At 31.6% G+C, this 16,656-nt stretch overlaps 1 protein-coding gene across 1 annotated transcript in view; it reads left to right on the top strand.

Annotated features, from left to right (window-relative positions):
- The window catches only part of LOC148617854 (conserved oligomeric Golgi complex subunit 8-like), a 20,204-nt gene extending 3,548 nt beyond the window's left edge, over positions 1–16,656 (top strand). The window contains exons 2-13 of the mRNA XM_088585457.1: positions 2,216–2,287; positions 2,578–2,702; positions 4,931–5,034; positions 5,792–5,963; positions 8,341–8,502; positions 9,093–9,144; positions 10,165–10,328; positions 12,213–12,412; positions 12,986–13,067; positions 13,548–13,732; positions 15,254–15,422; positions 16,195–16,656. Coding sequence (XP_088441583.1) covers positions 2,216–2,287; positions 2,578–2,702; positions 4,931–5,034; positions 5,792–5,963; positions 8,341–8,502; positions 9,093–9,144; positions 10,165–10,328; positions 12,213–12,412; positions 12,986–13,067; positions 13,548–13,732; positions 15,254–15,422; positions 16,195–16,581 — 1,874 coding nt within the window. The 3' untranslated portion in view covers positions 16,582–16,656. The remainder of the gene's footprint in view (positions 1–2,215; positions 2,288–2,577; positions 2,703–4,930; positions 5,035–5,791; positions 5,964–8,340; positions 8,503–9,092; positions 9,145–10,164; positions 10,329–12,212; positions 12,413–12,985; positions 13,068–13,547; positions 13,733–15,253; positions 15,423–16,194) is intronic.

The raw sequence follows: 16,656 nt of genomic DNA, 5'->3' as shown, positions 1-16,656 counted from the left end.
CAAAATGAAAGTAAGAGAATTCTCCCTATCTGGGTGTACTGTATATCCTAGGTTCCCATCCCCTCCCCACTCAATTTTTTGCACCTTCCCCCATAGAATTATTTTTTTTCCCAATTTAGGAGCCAAAGGGGACCAAGCCTCAAAAACTGGACTTTTTACTTTTTGGTGCAATTTTGAAATTTTTTTTATTGGATTTCATATGAAAATCCCAGTCTAAATACAAGAGCTTTAAGTATGCTTAACAAATTAATCTTATCATTTACTATTTTTGAAATGATGAGTTACAAAGTGATCCATGAATGTACCCTGAAGCAGACCATTATACTTAAATTGAATTTCTCAATATAATGCAGTATTGTGTCCATATGAGTTGTTGTGTCCATAATGAAGTATAAGTCCCATGTATAGTGTGTCAAAAACTAATATCATGTCCACACTTACCTCAAGTGAACAGAGTTAAACTGGCTATGGTCCTATCATATTACGCTTGACAAAGCTTTTTATTTTTATAAATGTACATGTAAGTATGATATGCTTAATGTAAGTTTATGGTAAAATATACATGTATGATATATGTCAAAACTGAAGTTCGTATTTTATGTACATGTACCCAATGGGTGAACTTGAATTTACATTATCATCCTGTTGGAATTGTTGTCTCTTTGAAATATATACCATACCAATTCTTGTTATAAAATTACATTGAGTAAAATGGTAAAATTCATCGAAAAGAGTTGATCTTCTCTTGATTTAATGACGAAATACCTGACAGGTAGTTAACTATACACTCAGAACTTTTTCAACTGATTTGTAGGTACATATTATATTTTTTTCACAGTGGCCAGTTCTAAAAGGGGTAGGAGTGTGGTCATGCCAAAGTACTTTAACCATGCTGCTTTTATTGCACCTGTCCCATTTCAGGAATTTCTGGCCTTTTCTTATTTCATTTTCATTTTCAGTTTACATTATGTTGCTGGAGTATAAAGAGGCAACTCTTTTGCAGTACATGTGTAAAATGATGTTTTGGGGCCAGCTGCAGTCTGCCCAGTGGTATGAGGGTTTCTTTCATTGAAGGCCCATGGGTGGCCTTGAGCAGACATTTTTCATTCTGTTGGAGTTGTTGTCTCTTTGACATTTTTACCATATCCATTCTCCTTATATTTTGATTAAAATACACTGTACCTTGTGAGTGGTCCAGTTACATATAACTGCCTAAGACATTTCTTCCGGTAATGATCATCAATTAGAGAATGACCAATTATACACCCTGAAGTTAACTACGATACTCACTATAACCTAATACCTATATCTAGATATTATACTTCTAAGCTATAACATAATTCATAATTTTTAGTCCTTACCGTCTTCCTACAATCATGACTAGTATTGTGAGCATTTAATCATTATTTGACAATCATTTTACAAATGTAATTTGAATTTTTTGTAATTGGAAATCATTTAAACAGGCGTTACATTTTGATATTATATCTACTGAGAAACCTGTATAAATTGAACCTCATTTATATTTTAAAATTGGTTGGTTTAGAGAGGTGTTCTGTTTATTGTCAAAAGATGGCAAATAATGTCCTAGCACCTGCTTTTGCCGAGGAACCCCTGCTAGCACCCCTCCTTTTCAAAGTGTTTGGATCTGCCACAGAAAAGTGTCTTTTACATATGTTTTTGGATTATTCAGGGCTCAGTTTTTCACAGATTTCACTGTATATGTTTTCGTATATAATAATATAGTTGTCAGTAGATAAAAATGTATATGTACATTGCATGATAATTCACAATACATATATTAGAAAAGTTTTAAAAATCAAATTTTGCAATAACTACATCTGTTGCATGTCTCACAGCAGGTACATGTTTAATAATTGAATGGACAAAAGATAATTGACCTGAAAATGATTTGTATGTACCAATTAAGATAGATGCACATGAATCTGTTGCACAGATGCATAAACCAATTCAGACACATGTGATACATATTCATTTATTTGCAGGATGGTTACATTGTGTATGTTAAATGGTACATATATAATGTGTGCCACTTTGAAAATTGGGAATGTGAGGGAATGGAATGATTTTCAATGATAAATCTACGGTAATAGAGAAGGCTCTGGAAAATTGATTGTTTTCTGAGAATATTAATTTTCATGCCAATCTTAAATGAATTCTATAGCACTGAATTACATGTATGAATTTTTTTCAGACTCCTGGACAGACTCTCCAGATTTTGTACAGTATCTGACTGAACTCAGTTCTTATGGAGTTAGTAAACTTTGTAAGTAGTCATATGTTATCTCCCCTGATTTTGTACAATATCTACATGTATTAATGTATTATTTTTATGAAGATATTTACATAATATGTTTACCTACACAGTGATGATTGGATTAGCCAATCCCATTACAGTTAATAAGTTGCAAAAAAATAAAAATAAAGATTGGATAAAAGTAAAGCTTCTAGCAAACATTTATACTTTGCTATAACACGAGGACATAATCTATGTGTACATTTTTATTCTGTTTTTTCTTTTCTTCTTTTTTTCTATTATTTTTTTGTGAATTGTAGCAATGGAGCCTGACAGATTGTCAGAAGAAAAGGCACAGATTTTACAGGAAACACAAAACTTAGCATTTACACATTACAAAACCTTTATACAGACTGCTGAATGTTCAAGAGAAATATTTGAAGATGTAAGTTAGAATTGTAGTAATCTGAGGTCTTTGTCTTTTCATATGGTTTTTGGGGTTTTTGATTTATCAAAATATCTTGTGCAGGGGCTGCTCTGGCTTTCAAAATTCTGTCTTCAGAATAATCGCCAGCTGCCAATTTCTGTCGCCAATTTTCAGAAATTAGAGCCAAAATGGGTGCCAAAATCTTTTTTTTTCTAATTTTTTAAATATGACAATATTAAGTACAGTGATGAGTTATCAATTCATCAAAATAACCCCTTCATTCATGACATACATGTATCCAAGATTCACTCTTGATGCATGTATAAAGCAGGTTTTTAGCTCTAGTCTGAGTCAGGATATAAAACCATTAGTCACATTTTATACACAAAATAATAAAGCACTACTCCAAAAAGGGTGTTTTATTTCTATCAAGGACTTTATATTACTATGCTTATATAGTCCCTAATTTTAAAACATGTTCATTGTTGACCTTTGTCCTTTGACCATTAATTTTGTCCCTTTTCAGTTATCTCGAATTCTATTTATCTGAATATAATTTGAATTTGGGAATCCCCATCTATCTGCTTACCGATTTTCCCGCCAAAATAGGCACACGACAAGTGTAAACAAATGTCATCCATTTTCTTTTATCAATTCTTGCTTTTCAAAGTGTTTTAGACACGTCCTGATGGGATAATCATTGTTAATTGGATTTAATTTATTCTGTTGTTAGGTAAGTCTGTTTCTGAATGTATCATATGGATTAACAGGGCTGTGAAGCTTGTATGTAGCCACGTGCACATAGCCATGATTGTGTTTACCTTTGACCAGATGATAAGAGTTTTGATTGGCTCGATAATATATTTACATCTAATTAACACCTCCCAGGAGGTTATTGTGAGTCACGGTCACCTGGTCTAATTACTTTTGATTGGCTTCAGTCGTAAATTGGTCTTGATCAATTTACTTTGACAAGGTGTCAACACAATTGTTTAATTGGAGAGAATATCCGTTGCTGACAAACTTCATGTCAATTTTAATACACAAAACCTAGGCACCAATAAAATCGACGACTGGTTATTTTTGTCGCCATATCAAATAAAAAATCGCAAATTGTGACAATGGCAAAGCCTAGCGCGATCCATGCTTATGTCACCATTTCATGCCAGGATTTTCCCTACTGTTGCTGAACACTAAACAAAAATATTGCCCAAATGTAATAAATTCCTTTAATATCATTCAATACATCATTTATAACCTGTAAATATGTTTCTGACAATTATTCATCTAAAAAATATTCCATTATTTCTGCAAATAAAATTAAGATCTTGTCTTCAAATGAACTGAAGATTTGAGGAACTCCCTTTTGGATGTTAGTTAATAAATTAGCATGTAGAAAATTAGTTTAATGAAAATCTTAATATGTTGTTCAAGGAAATTTTTTTCTTATCTGAAATAAGTTCCATCTGAGTGTAAGATAATACTCTGTTGAAATACTTTTGAATGTGATGCAAATTAACTTTTGGACTGGTTTAAAAAAAATAGGAAAAAGGTGAAACAGAACAAAATTTGTAAATGTGTGTGAAGTTGGATACGATTTAACTATCGATTACAGTTTTTATTTCAGAAATCAGTAATTAATTAACATTCAGTTTATACATATTTAAATAATATAGGGAATGCAAATTTTTGATTATAGTTTTATTATACATCATGCAATCTGTGCTACAATTTTCATGAGAATGAAAAAAACCCAGTGCTAACATCACTTTGATTTTTTTTTACTTTTGACCCTAAGATCAAATACATGTACAGTACAGAAAGAGACATAATATGACTGATCACTGACATAGTGGCGCACCATTCTTAGAGTGGCAGTAAATACTATTTTTTTGGTTTTTTTAAGATATTATTTTTTACGGTATTGAAAGGGGTATTGCTTACTACTTTTAATACAAAAATGTAACAAAAAATTCTTTCTGGAAAAAAAAAGTTCTTTGGTACCATTGGAAGAGTGGTGCACCACTACATCAGTGTTCAGTCATGTTATGTCTCTTGCTGTGCTGTATCTCCATTGAAGCTCACTGAGACAGTTCTTGCAGATTTAGTTAAGGTATAATTGATTTTTATTGTGAAATCCATAAAATTTATGAAAAAAATTTAAACTGTAAGTATTACTTATTTTGTTTCTGAAATTCTTTTTTGTTTCTTAAATGTTACATCTGTCTTATAATTCTCCATTTCAGTTTCAAATAATTGAAAAACATGTTGACACCATGCTACAAAACTTACCAGGCCTGTCTGAAGAATGTGAAAAGGTGACAAAGCAGGCACAGGAAATCAACTCTAGGTACAATATATCAAAAAATCAGATTAAAATTAAACTTCTTTCATTGGTATATGTGCCTTTAAAAAGCATTAAAATCATTTTAAAAGAAACCTGATTGTTGGACATTTCTAAAACATTATACCTGAAGTGCATTATTGCACTTTTTTATCTTTTTATAAATTTTTTTGCAGTTTGATAGGTGTTAGAAACATACTTTAATGAAACAGAAACACGATTTTAATGCAATGTATTTTCAAGCATTCCTCATACACTTTAAAGACTTTCATGTGAGTGTGTACATTTTCAAAACTTTTTGAAGTACTGTGAAAGTTCTTTAATTCGTGGATAAAAATTTTTATGGATGTGGGAAGATACACAAGTTACTGTTGAATAATTAATGCCTTTTAAGGCCAATAAATAATATGTCTGTTTCCTGCAACCCTACCTACTCAATTTTTTGTGCCTATCCTGAACATTTTATGGCCATTTTGACTCAATCACTGTCAGAGTCTATTATTTCTTCTTTTTTTTTTTTGGTCTAAGTTATAACACTGGCGTAGTTGTGATTATTTTCTCTGCAGAGTTTCACAAGCATTTCTGATTTGTAAAGATTGTTATTTTAGATGTTCAAAATGTAAAATTTATTAACTTTAGATTAGCGCATGTTGTCTGTCGCTATGTAAATAGATATAGGTTACACTGTGATGCAAGTTGTAATTTTGATATTATTGTCTGATTTTTTTCAGTGTTTTATTATTATAATATTTCTATGTTACAGCCGCAGAATGAACAATTTGACATTACAAAGACACACCCAGTTACTGGAAGTGTTAGAAATACCTCAGCTAATGGATACCTGCGTGAGGAATGGCTATTATGAGGAGGCTCTGGAACTGGCTGCTCATGTCAAAAGACTTGAAAAAAAACATTCTACTATTTGTGTTATAAATGTAGGTGATAACGATTGTTGACTAAATAGTGATTTTTTTTTTAAACTTAGGATTTCTTATGTTCTTGTGCTGCTTTAATGAATAAATAGCCCCAAAATATAATAGATAAAGAGGTGCTTGGTGTCACATGCTGAAAAAAGGAAAGGTGTGGCAGGTAGTAGGTTTTCTCTGATTTGGAAAAAAAAAAACTGTTTTCATGAAATCTTTTTCACAGATTCTACCCATGAAAAATATTCTTGAGTTACTTTGGTCTACTTCTCAATCATTTGCACAACCAATGATCAGATTGCTTAAATTTGAATACTTGAAAATTTATTATACCCCACGCAACGAAGTGCGCAGGGCGTAATGTTTTTGACCCGTCTGTCAATCCATCCATCAGTCCATCTTCAGTTTTCCGAACTTTTTTCCTAAACACTTGCAGATATTGACATAAAGGAGTATGTTCAGAAAGTATCAAAATCAGCCCCAAAAACTAAAGTATTTCAAATAAATTTGAAAATTGCATGATTTACTAGTTCAATATGTGACTTTCGTGAAAAACAAAGTTTCATTGCTGTTAATGCATGTGTTGCACTAAAATTGTTGAGGTAAATAATGCAAAATTTGAAAATCTAGCCAAATTGTATTAAAATAGCTCATTTCATGAGACATTTTTATGTAGAAATATAGAGCACATTTATTGAACTCTTTGATATTTGTACAAAAATAGGCTTCTGTACCATTACAACTCCTGACAAAAGATTTTGTTGCTCATAGCTTGCGCTCTCTACTTTTGGATTAAAAAACTACCGATAATCCTCACATTTTTGTGAAAATTCTTCGAAGACTGTGTAGATGTAGAGTTTTGTGCCCTCCTTATGAAAAAATTATCACGCCACTACATGTATTTTCTGTATATTAGTATTCAAATAGTATTTTAGCTTTAAAACAGGCAAATAGTAAATTTCAGAAAGTAAGTTGAAACTTTGGCAAAATGGTAGGCCAGAAACTAGTGTTAGTGAATTTACCCCTTTTCGTATATAAGTTCACCATGATAAGTTACAGGTCAAGTTTATCTTGCGTTCCGGTCCTTTGATTTTTACCGAAATTACGGGGCTTGAACTTAGCAAAATTCACAGAAATAACAGTTTTCCAGACTTTTTTTCTAAACACTTGCAGATATTGACATTATTTTTGGTATATAAGTTCACCATGATAAGTTACAGGTCAAGTTTAACTTTCATTACACTCCAATGATTTTTACTGAAATTACAGGCCTTGAACTTTGCAAAATTCACAGAAATAACAGTTTTCCGGACCTTTTTTCTAAAACTTGTAGATATTGACATGATTTTTGGTATATAAGTTCACCATGATAAGTTACAGGTCAAGTTTACATTTCGTTCCGCTCTGATGATTTTTACCAAAATTACAGGCCTTAGCAAATTCGCAGAAAAAAAAACATTTTCCAGACTTTTTTTCTAAACGCTTACAGATATTGACAGGATTTTGGTATATATAGTCACCATGATAAGTTACAAGTCAAGTCTAATTTTTGTTCTGCTCTTATGATTTTTATCAAAATTACAGGCCTTGAACTTGGCAAAATTTACAGAAATAACAGTTTTCCGCTACTTTTTTTCTAAATGCTTGCAGATATTGACATGTTTTTTTGTATATAAATTCACCATGACAAGTTGCAGGTCAGTTTTATGTTTTGGTTGGCTCTGATGATTTTTACCAAAATTATGGGCCTTGAACTTTGCAAAATTCACAGAAATAACAGTTTTCTGGTTTTTTTTTCTAAACGTTTGCAGATATTGACATGATTTTTAGTATAGAAATTAACCATGATTTAATACAAATACAAGTTTGTAGTTGGTTCTGCTTCTATGATTTTTACCGAAATTACAGGCCTTGAACTTAGCTAAATTTACAGAAATAACCGCTTTTTGGACTTTTTATCTAAATGCTTGCAGATTATGACATGATTTTTGTATGTAAGTTCACCATAAGTTACAGGTCAAGTGTACATTTTGTTCCGCTACGATGATATTTACTTTGGATTAACTTAAACTCAAAGAAATCACAGTCTAGAGTTTGAAACTACCATTCTGAGTAATAGAGAATAAAGGTTTAAAGCCCAAAAAACATTCTTATTCCTCTTTTTATCGGGGTCCTTCTACATGTATTTCTCTTACAAACAAATTTACTTGAGTCTCCAACATGGGGACGCATGGGGTATGTGAGCACGCTCACTAAGGTTCTTTCAATTTAAGCTTTTTATATGAAAAAAGACCCAGGTATACATTGTTTGTCTTTTAATGAATTTAGACAGTTTGTTAATTTATAACAGATGAAAGTATTATTTTTTTTGCTTTATTACTATTTTTAGAATATAGTGGAGGAAGTAAAAAACTCCACACAACTGATGTTAAATCACTTGATTCAACAGTTACGGACAAACGTTCAGTTGCCTGCCTGTCTCCGTGTTATAGGATATCTTCGACGCATGGATGTGTTTACGGAAGCTGAGCTTAGGATTAAATTCTTACAGGTATGCCTAATATAATAATGAGGTGATAGTACTAGTGTTTGGGTTAAAGAGTGGAATGTTGGATATCCTCTGTACATGTACATGGGAGTACAAAAACTCTTAAGTAAAAAAGTTGAGACAGAAACCATACAATTACATAAGGAATTATGAAATTAAGGTAGACCGAGGATAAGGGAGACAACTCCTACAAATCATGGGAACATTTGTATTCAGCTTTTTACATCAATTTCATGTAAGCATCAAAGTAACTTGGACTGCTTTCATTCTGTTTCAAATGAATGCTTGGTAGGCTTGGATTAAATTGAATATGATACAAACATGTCCCTGATTTCAAGAATTATCTCCCTTACCCTTGCTCTACCTCTTTAAAACACATATTTTAAGAAAGAAGACTTCTTTTATTTGTTAAGGCAGAAATTAAGCAAAAAAAAATACATACAAGTAAAATGATTCTGAAATTCTATACTTCTTATGAGTAAGATATCAATGTAGCATTTCATGGGATAATCTACCACTACTTTACCTGTTATTAGAATGTAGGAATAATAATTTTAATTGCTTAACATTTCTCACTTTCCCTTTGATTACAGGCAAGAGATTCATGGTTCCAAGGAATACTTGAAGCTTTACCAAAAGACGATCGTAAGTTTAACGATTTTGTTTGAAATATAGTCAAACGTGTCTGAAGTGACCTTCCATGATGGAGCAGAATCATGGTCACATGATAGACAGTACTTTGATAGGAATGGCATGATAATACACTTTATTGGTGGTTACAATTAATTGTATGCGTTTATTTTCTTCCATAGAGTGCATAATTTTTTAATATCTTTTTTTTTTTTTTAATTTTGAATCAATTATTTGTAATGAATTTATTATCACTCTGGACCATTTACTTCTTTGACTATTTTCAATTTTGTGAGTTAATTAGTTGAGTTTATACACCAATAAACTTTTAAAAAAGATATTAAATCTTTATGATCCTTTATAATTGGAGATGAGGGTTTTATTTCCCCACCTGTACCTTCTTTAAGTTAATTGGATGTTAATGTCATTGGGTTAACCTTGAACGTTAATATTACCCCAATAAACTACTTCAATTTCCACTAGTGGAAGCCATCTTGAACATATTCCCTAATATGCAAATCATGTAAGAATGGTTTTAAATGAGACAAATACATGTACATAAAATGCAGTTGAATCAAACTACATGTACATGTAGTTAGTTACATGTAGTTAGATGCTTTTTTGCTGTTTTATTTTTTGTGTCTTTTTATACTGGTACTTTATCTAATAGACATTACTGTGAAAATACCATTGTTTGTGGGATACCAATTTCATTGTTTTCATGGGTAGGCTGAGCAACGAAATTTGGTTCCCAAAGGAAAGGAAATTTTTATTGATGTGTATACTGAAAACCTCCAAACCACAACTTCATGAATCCACAAACTTGTTTTTCTTCCTTAATTAACGAAAATTGGCAACCACGAATTAAAGTCCGAGTTGCTTATTTGCTTTTGTTACTTTGTATGTATTATTTTATTACTTTATGTTCTTTGTTGTGTATCTTGTTTTGCATGTCTGGTCTTAGATTACCCCTATAATCTTGGTTCCCTTGATTATTCTTTCACTGATTATGAAACCTATAATTATAATTTTCAGCATACACTCATATTACGAAGACAATAGAAGCAAGCAGAGTTCACCTGTTTGATATCATTACCCAGTACAGAGCTATTTTCTCAGATGAGGATCCTTTACTCAGTACAGTTAAAGAAGAAACTGTTAATGAATCTGCATTATTTCATGGCTGGGTCGTGCAGAAGGTTTGTATTCTATTCAGAACTGACCAGTGATTTTCTCTTCTTTTTAGAGAAGAGGTTAGGGCCTTACAATTGGAAAAATGAGCATGAAAAGTGTAGTATGTATACATGAGATCAAGGATTTTATTCAGTATTTTCAAAATGATGCTTAATTGATATTCTTGATGAAGACCATGACAGTTTCCATTGAGTTGAAGTCCATGAGGTGATCTTTGGATGACAAATTTAATACTGTAGAATTTAGAGTTTAGAGAAAATTTTTTTACATCTTACAAACTTCCATTTTAGTCATAAACAAATCTTGCAATCATGTCTCATGTCATAATTGGAAGTTTTACTGTTGAAATTTTGGAAATTTGGAGCATATATCCCTTTTTGAATTGAGCCAATTTCGGACCCAAATGAAAGGTTGAAAAATCACTGAGACTTGTCAATGAAAAAATCCAGCTGGTGAAAATACACTTAAAATATTTCCCAGAACTTTTTTTTTGCTGAAATTCATTCAGTTCACATATAAAAATGGTAGTTTTGAGAAAACCTAGTAACATGAAATAAAGGAGTATGTTATGAAAGTATCAAAATCAGCCCAAAAAAATACCGTGTTTCATATTTCAGTAGTAGAACACATGTATGAGTTTTCGTTAAAAACAAAGTTTCATTGCTGTCAATGCATGCTTTGCACTAAATATGTAGATGAAAATAAACCAAAGGTGTAAAAAATTGGTTGAATTGTGTTAAAGTAGCTTATTACATTTTTATGTAGAAAATATAGAGCACATTTGTCAACTATGATATTTATTCAAACATAGCCTTCTGTACCATCACAACTCCTGACAATAGATTGTGTTGTACATAGCTTGCACTCTATATTTTTGGATTAAACAAACTACCCCTTATCCTCTCTTTTTTGTGAAAATTCTATGAAAACTGTGAAGTAGATTTTTGTGCCCTTTTTGTGACTAACTTATGACACAACAGCTTGTGTTGTCTGTATATTAATATTCAGATAGTATTTATCTTTAAAATAGACAAATTTATACAGTAAGTTGAAATATTTAACAAAATAGTAGGCCTGAAACTAGTGTTAGTGAGTATATCCCTTAGGACAGTTTATATAGGAAATGAAAATAATTTAAAATTGCAGTGCAAATCCACCAATTTTGAAGTACATTCACAATTCTTCATTTAATCACACCTTGATGTATTTTTTTTGTTTCATTCAAAACTATGTATTCTTATGTAGTGATGTACATGTATATCATTATGAATATAAATACATATCATTACTCAAAACATGTCAACTAATGTGTTTTACACATTATTCAACAGTAGTCATGATAATTATATGCATTCACATACACTGTACATAACATTTTATATTGTATTGTTTATCAAATGTAAATATTGTACCTTATATATTTGGAGAGGGCTCAAATAGGTATTGCCTGCTGCCTGATCATATTCAGCCTTATACTGAATAAAATATTGTTTAAACTAAACTATACCATTTAATGGATAAAACAAATCATGGTACATGTATTTTATTGAAAACTACCCAAGTTTTTACGTGAACAAGGTTTTTACATGAACAAGGTTTTTACATGAACAAGATTTTTATATGAATAAGGTTTTTACATGAACAAGGTTTTTACATGAAGAAGATTTTTAGATGAACAAGGTTTTTACATGCAGAAGATTTTTACATGAACAAGGTTTTTACATGAACAAGATTTTTATATGAATAAGGTTTTTACATGAACAAGGTTTTTCAAGTTGCTTTATTTCTTTTTTTGATATGATGTACTTTCTGTTAATTTTTTAGTATGGTTTTAATATTAAGTTTATGATTTCATATAAACACATTGTGTGTGTATGTATTTTTTAAAGGTTTCCCAATTTTTATCAACATTGGAAGCTGATCTTCAGAGAGGAGTAGGTGGACGACTGGATTCCATTCTAGGACAATGCATGTACTTTGGTTTATCCTTCAGCAGAGTGGGTGCTGATTTCAGAGGATTGCTTGCTCCTATCTTCCAGAGGGCAGCACTGAACACATTCTTGGCAGCTCTGACAGAAGCCAACAAAAAGTGAGAATCCAATGTATTGTGTATTTAAAAATTCAATTTGAATTGTACTAAGCTTTCTGATTGGTGATTCTCTTTTTGCATCATTGGTTATTTTGTATAAACTACTTCAGTACTATGACGTCTTCAACATTGATTGGCTCACAGCCTAGACTAAATAAGGTTATGAATAAGAATCAAATCTTAATTTGGACTGGAATCAATAGGAATTTTAAAAAAATACATGGATTGTTTTTAATTTTTGATCAAGTTATGCCTGCATTACCAACTTTGAGATAATTTATTCATGTTCATAAACAACTTTGCAGTTCACAAATTGTAAACTGCCCTATAATTGGTATATCCCATAACTTGGTCAAAAGTTAAGAATAATCCTTAAATGTTCAGTTTAATTATATTCTGAATGTGGATGCCTTTTCCCAAGATACTGAAGGCTTAAACAGAAGCAAGGGTTGTTTGGAAATCATAATCCCATTGGTCACTCCTCCAGTTAAATTATCAATGGGTTAAGGAGATATTAACTCTGCATTGTTCACTGCAGAAATTAATTTGGTATCTTTAATTTCATTTCTTTAGATTTGAAGAGAATATGCAGTCCTATAATCTTCTCTCAGTATCAGCTACAGGGGCTAGTTCATCTTACACTCCCTCAAGCCAGGTGTGTATAATAGAAAAACTTCTTCTCTTCTTGTTTTCATTGTTCATCTTTTGATGAAATGTGATCTACCGGTATTTGTTCATGGCCTTTGGGTTGTAAATAAACTAAAAAATGATTTGAAGGATTTTAATGACTTATTGGTCTTATGTTGATCTTCATGGAAGGAGACTGCCTTGAATTGAGATTCCCCTCAAATCCTTCCTCAACTTAAACTCATTCTATTAATCAGTGAAAAAATAAATAGTGCAAAAAAAAATCTTATTGCAATAACTAAAACTTGTATGTATCATTAAATTGAGATTAATTGTCAGTATCCAAAATACTAAAACTACTTGGTTAGCTCTTAAATTTCTAAATTACAACTAAAAATGCAGAAATACATGTATATAATATCTAAAGCACACTACAATATACTACTACATTTTTCCCCATGAACTGTTGTAAGGGAGATTACTCTTAAATTCTTCAACTTTGTTTCAGACAGGACAGATGTACCCTCCAAATGTCCTATTGGATTACTTCCCTTTAGCTGCCTATTGTAACCATATACTGACAGCCTTTAATGAGTTACGTTTGTGTGCTCCAGTATCAATGGCTTGTCAAGTATCAAATGCTCTGGAAAATTCACTACAACAGATCAATAGAATCATATTAACATTTCATAGGTGGGTACTACTTTGAAGTCATACCTTGACATTTTGCTCTGACCCCAGAATTTGCTCCAACTGACCTATCGATGTGAAAGGGACAAAGCAATTTTAAATTTGTGACATCAATAATCTTTCAGGTCAAGAAGAATTCAGTATAAACAGGAAGTATAATACTGTAAAACATTCATTTTTGTTAAATGAACATACCGGTATTTGTAGGTATCAATTTTCTTCATTTCAAAAAATGATTACTGTTATATAGTGCTAAAAATCATTTTCAGGACTCAAGAGTATTATTTTCAAGGTTTTCTGACCACCTCCAAAGAAGCGAAAATTAGTACATTACAAAAATTGATATGTTAACAAATTTTTCTGCAATGTCCAACACAAGTATAAATATGTTTATTATCGCTAGTGACAACTGCTGGCCTTTTTGGAGATTGCAAGTCAAGATATGGGCTGCTGATTGCAGTAACAATTAGAAAATACACAAAAAACTGTTATAAAATGTCTTAGGAATTGATACTAGAAGAAGTAACTGTTTCAAAAGACTACAAACTCTTGTACTGTTTGTCAAACAGATTTGAATTATTTACAAAGAAGGGATATTCAAGGAGGTAGACCTAGGGTAAGGGACACAACTCTTAAAAATCATTTTAACGTTTGTATTCAGCATTTTACATCAATCTTATGTAAGCATCTAATTAACTTGGATCCATTTTATTCTGTTTCAAACGAAAGCTTGAGAGGGTTTGGTGAAATTGAATGTGATACAAACATTTCACTGATTTAATGAGTTGTGTCCCTTACCGTAGGTCTACCTCCTTATAATAAACAGTTCTTGGATTGTTACCTAACAATGACAATAACCACTAAAACTGGACTAAATCATCTAGACATTAACTCTGTTCGGCCATAAGCACATCATTAACTGGAATGGAAAGAATAGTTGTTTAGATAGTTGAACTATGAACAACCTCTCTTAATCTGTTGAATGGATTTTTAGATATGCAATAACATTTTTTTCTTTTTTTTTTTTCTTAAATGCTTGCAAAGGGAGATAATCCATCCAATAAGGTTTTCTTGTTCAGAATTAGACCATTATTTCTAAGCGAGTGATTTATTTTCAGTAAACTCATGAGCAAGAAATACATTAAAATAAGTTTCTTATAACTGAGGGTTATTACATAAAAAAGAATGCTCATGATATTTAGGGTTACCATCAATATATTAAAATTAAAATGCAATACATTTGTCTTATGAGGAAATTCAAATTTTACCCCCAATAAATCAACTGTGTTCTGTACCCAGAGACATTCTTTTCTGGAGTAGCCCTGAATACTTTTTTGAGAGCGTGTTTTACATGAAACTAAATATTCAGAAATTGGTTTGACATCCTTAACTGTGAAAATAAATATATACAAAAATAATTTTTTTTTACAGTACACTCATTGATATCACAGATCGTGTTCTTCAAGTTATTTGGTGGAAAGACAATAACTTACATGTATATCTGCTGTTTATTTATTTTTACAGGGCTGAGGAGACAACATTTGACAAGAAGGAGAAGGACCAGTTTGATAATTTCTGTACAGTTTACATAACCGACTTGGTCCCATATCTCAACAAATGTTTACAGACTTTGTTCCCACCATCACAGCTGGCACAGATTTTAGGTGTATCCTTGCTAGAGTTCAATAAAATGGTGAGTGTTAATTTTGATCTCAGTGTGGTATATGACAAAGTAGAACTGTTTTTTGTTCCCTGTTGCAAAACGGAAGGGAACATAGAAATACTGGTGTCCAAGCATGTGTTTGGCCGTCCATTACAGTTGACTTTGTGGATGCACCTTTTCAGAAACTACTCAAATAATTTTGTTCAAGTTTTGTAGGATTGTTAATCACCATATGTAGATGATCATATTGTGCCCCTTTTCGATAACGACATATTTTGCCTGAGAAATGGGACTTGGTTGAATTTGTACATGCTACAGTCTAGGAACACTTTATGGATGCAACTCCTTTGAAACTGCCGTACAGATTTTGTTCAGGTTTTGTAGTATTGTTAGTCACCATATGATGTTGATTGTATTTTGCTTCAGTATTGACTTGATGAATTTTACAGAAGTTATTGGACTTTCAAGCATTTTTGCAGCAGCAGGGGACATATGGCTACTCATCAGCAATATTTTTTTTTTCTTGTTGATGTTGAAGATGTGAATATTTCTGTTATGGATGTTTGGTCAACAGCATAGTGGAATCTAGTCAGGCATGGATCTACTTCATTATGAAATGAAATAAAAAGAAATTTACAGGGGTATTCAGGCTGTTATTTGCTAATTTTTTTCCCTAATTTTGCAAAAATTTTACAAAAACTTTTTTCAGAGAAAATATTTGAAGGTTAATTTATGGGAGATGAACGGGAAAGGGGTATTTAGATTGTTTGGTTTTACAAAATTTAAATTATTTATGTTTTAGGGAAATCTTGGCATTGTTGATGTTACTAAAGTTCTTAATCCAATAGAACATCTAATTCCTAAAATGGAACCTGAACCACAGAAAAGCAGTCTAAATGTCAAAGCAACAGACAGTAAACCAGACCAGCCAACATCATCATCTGAAATTCCTAAAAATATTGACCAATCAGATAGTACATTAGTGGATGACAACCAATCAGAAACTGTGACACAAAGTGAAGATTCTGATAAGGTGACCTTCAAAACAGGTGGTGACACAACAGATGAGGAATTGGATGATCACCATGGTGAAGAACAGGAGACCAGCAAACCACCAGATATAGGTCAAGTGGAAAATGAACAGATTCCTGATAATAATCCAGATAAATCTGACTTTAAGAAGGATTGATTATCTTTTTATGACTGTCTATTAGGGAATATGATATTGCCATTTATATGTGGGAAATAAAATTTACTTTAAGTA

Source organism: Perna viridis, chromosome 5 (assembly GCF_037379345.1).
Source record: "Perna viridis isolate PV_CMFRI_1.1 ecotype Kerala chromosome 5, ASM3737934v1, whole genome shotgun sequence".
In the NCBI taxonomy this organism is placed as follows: domain Eukaryota; kingdom Metazoa; phylum Mollusca; class Bivalvia; order Mytilida; family Mytilidae; genus Perna; species Perna viridis.
Note: the sequence above shows the minus strand (reverse complement) of the source record. Positions and strands in the feature narration are given on the sequence as shown.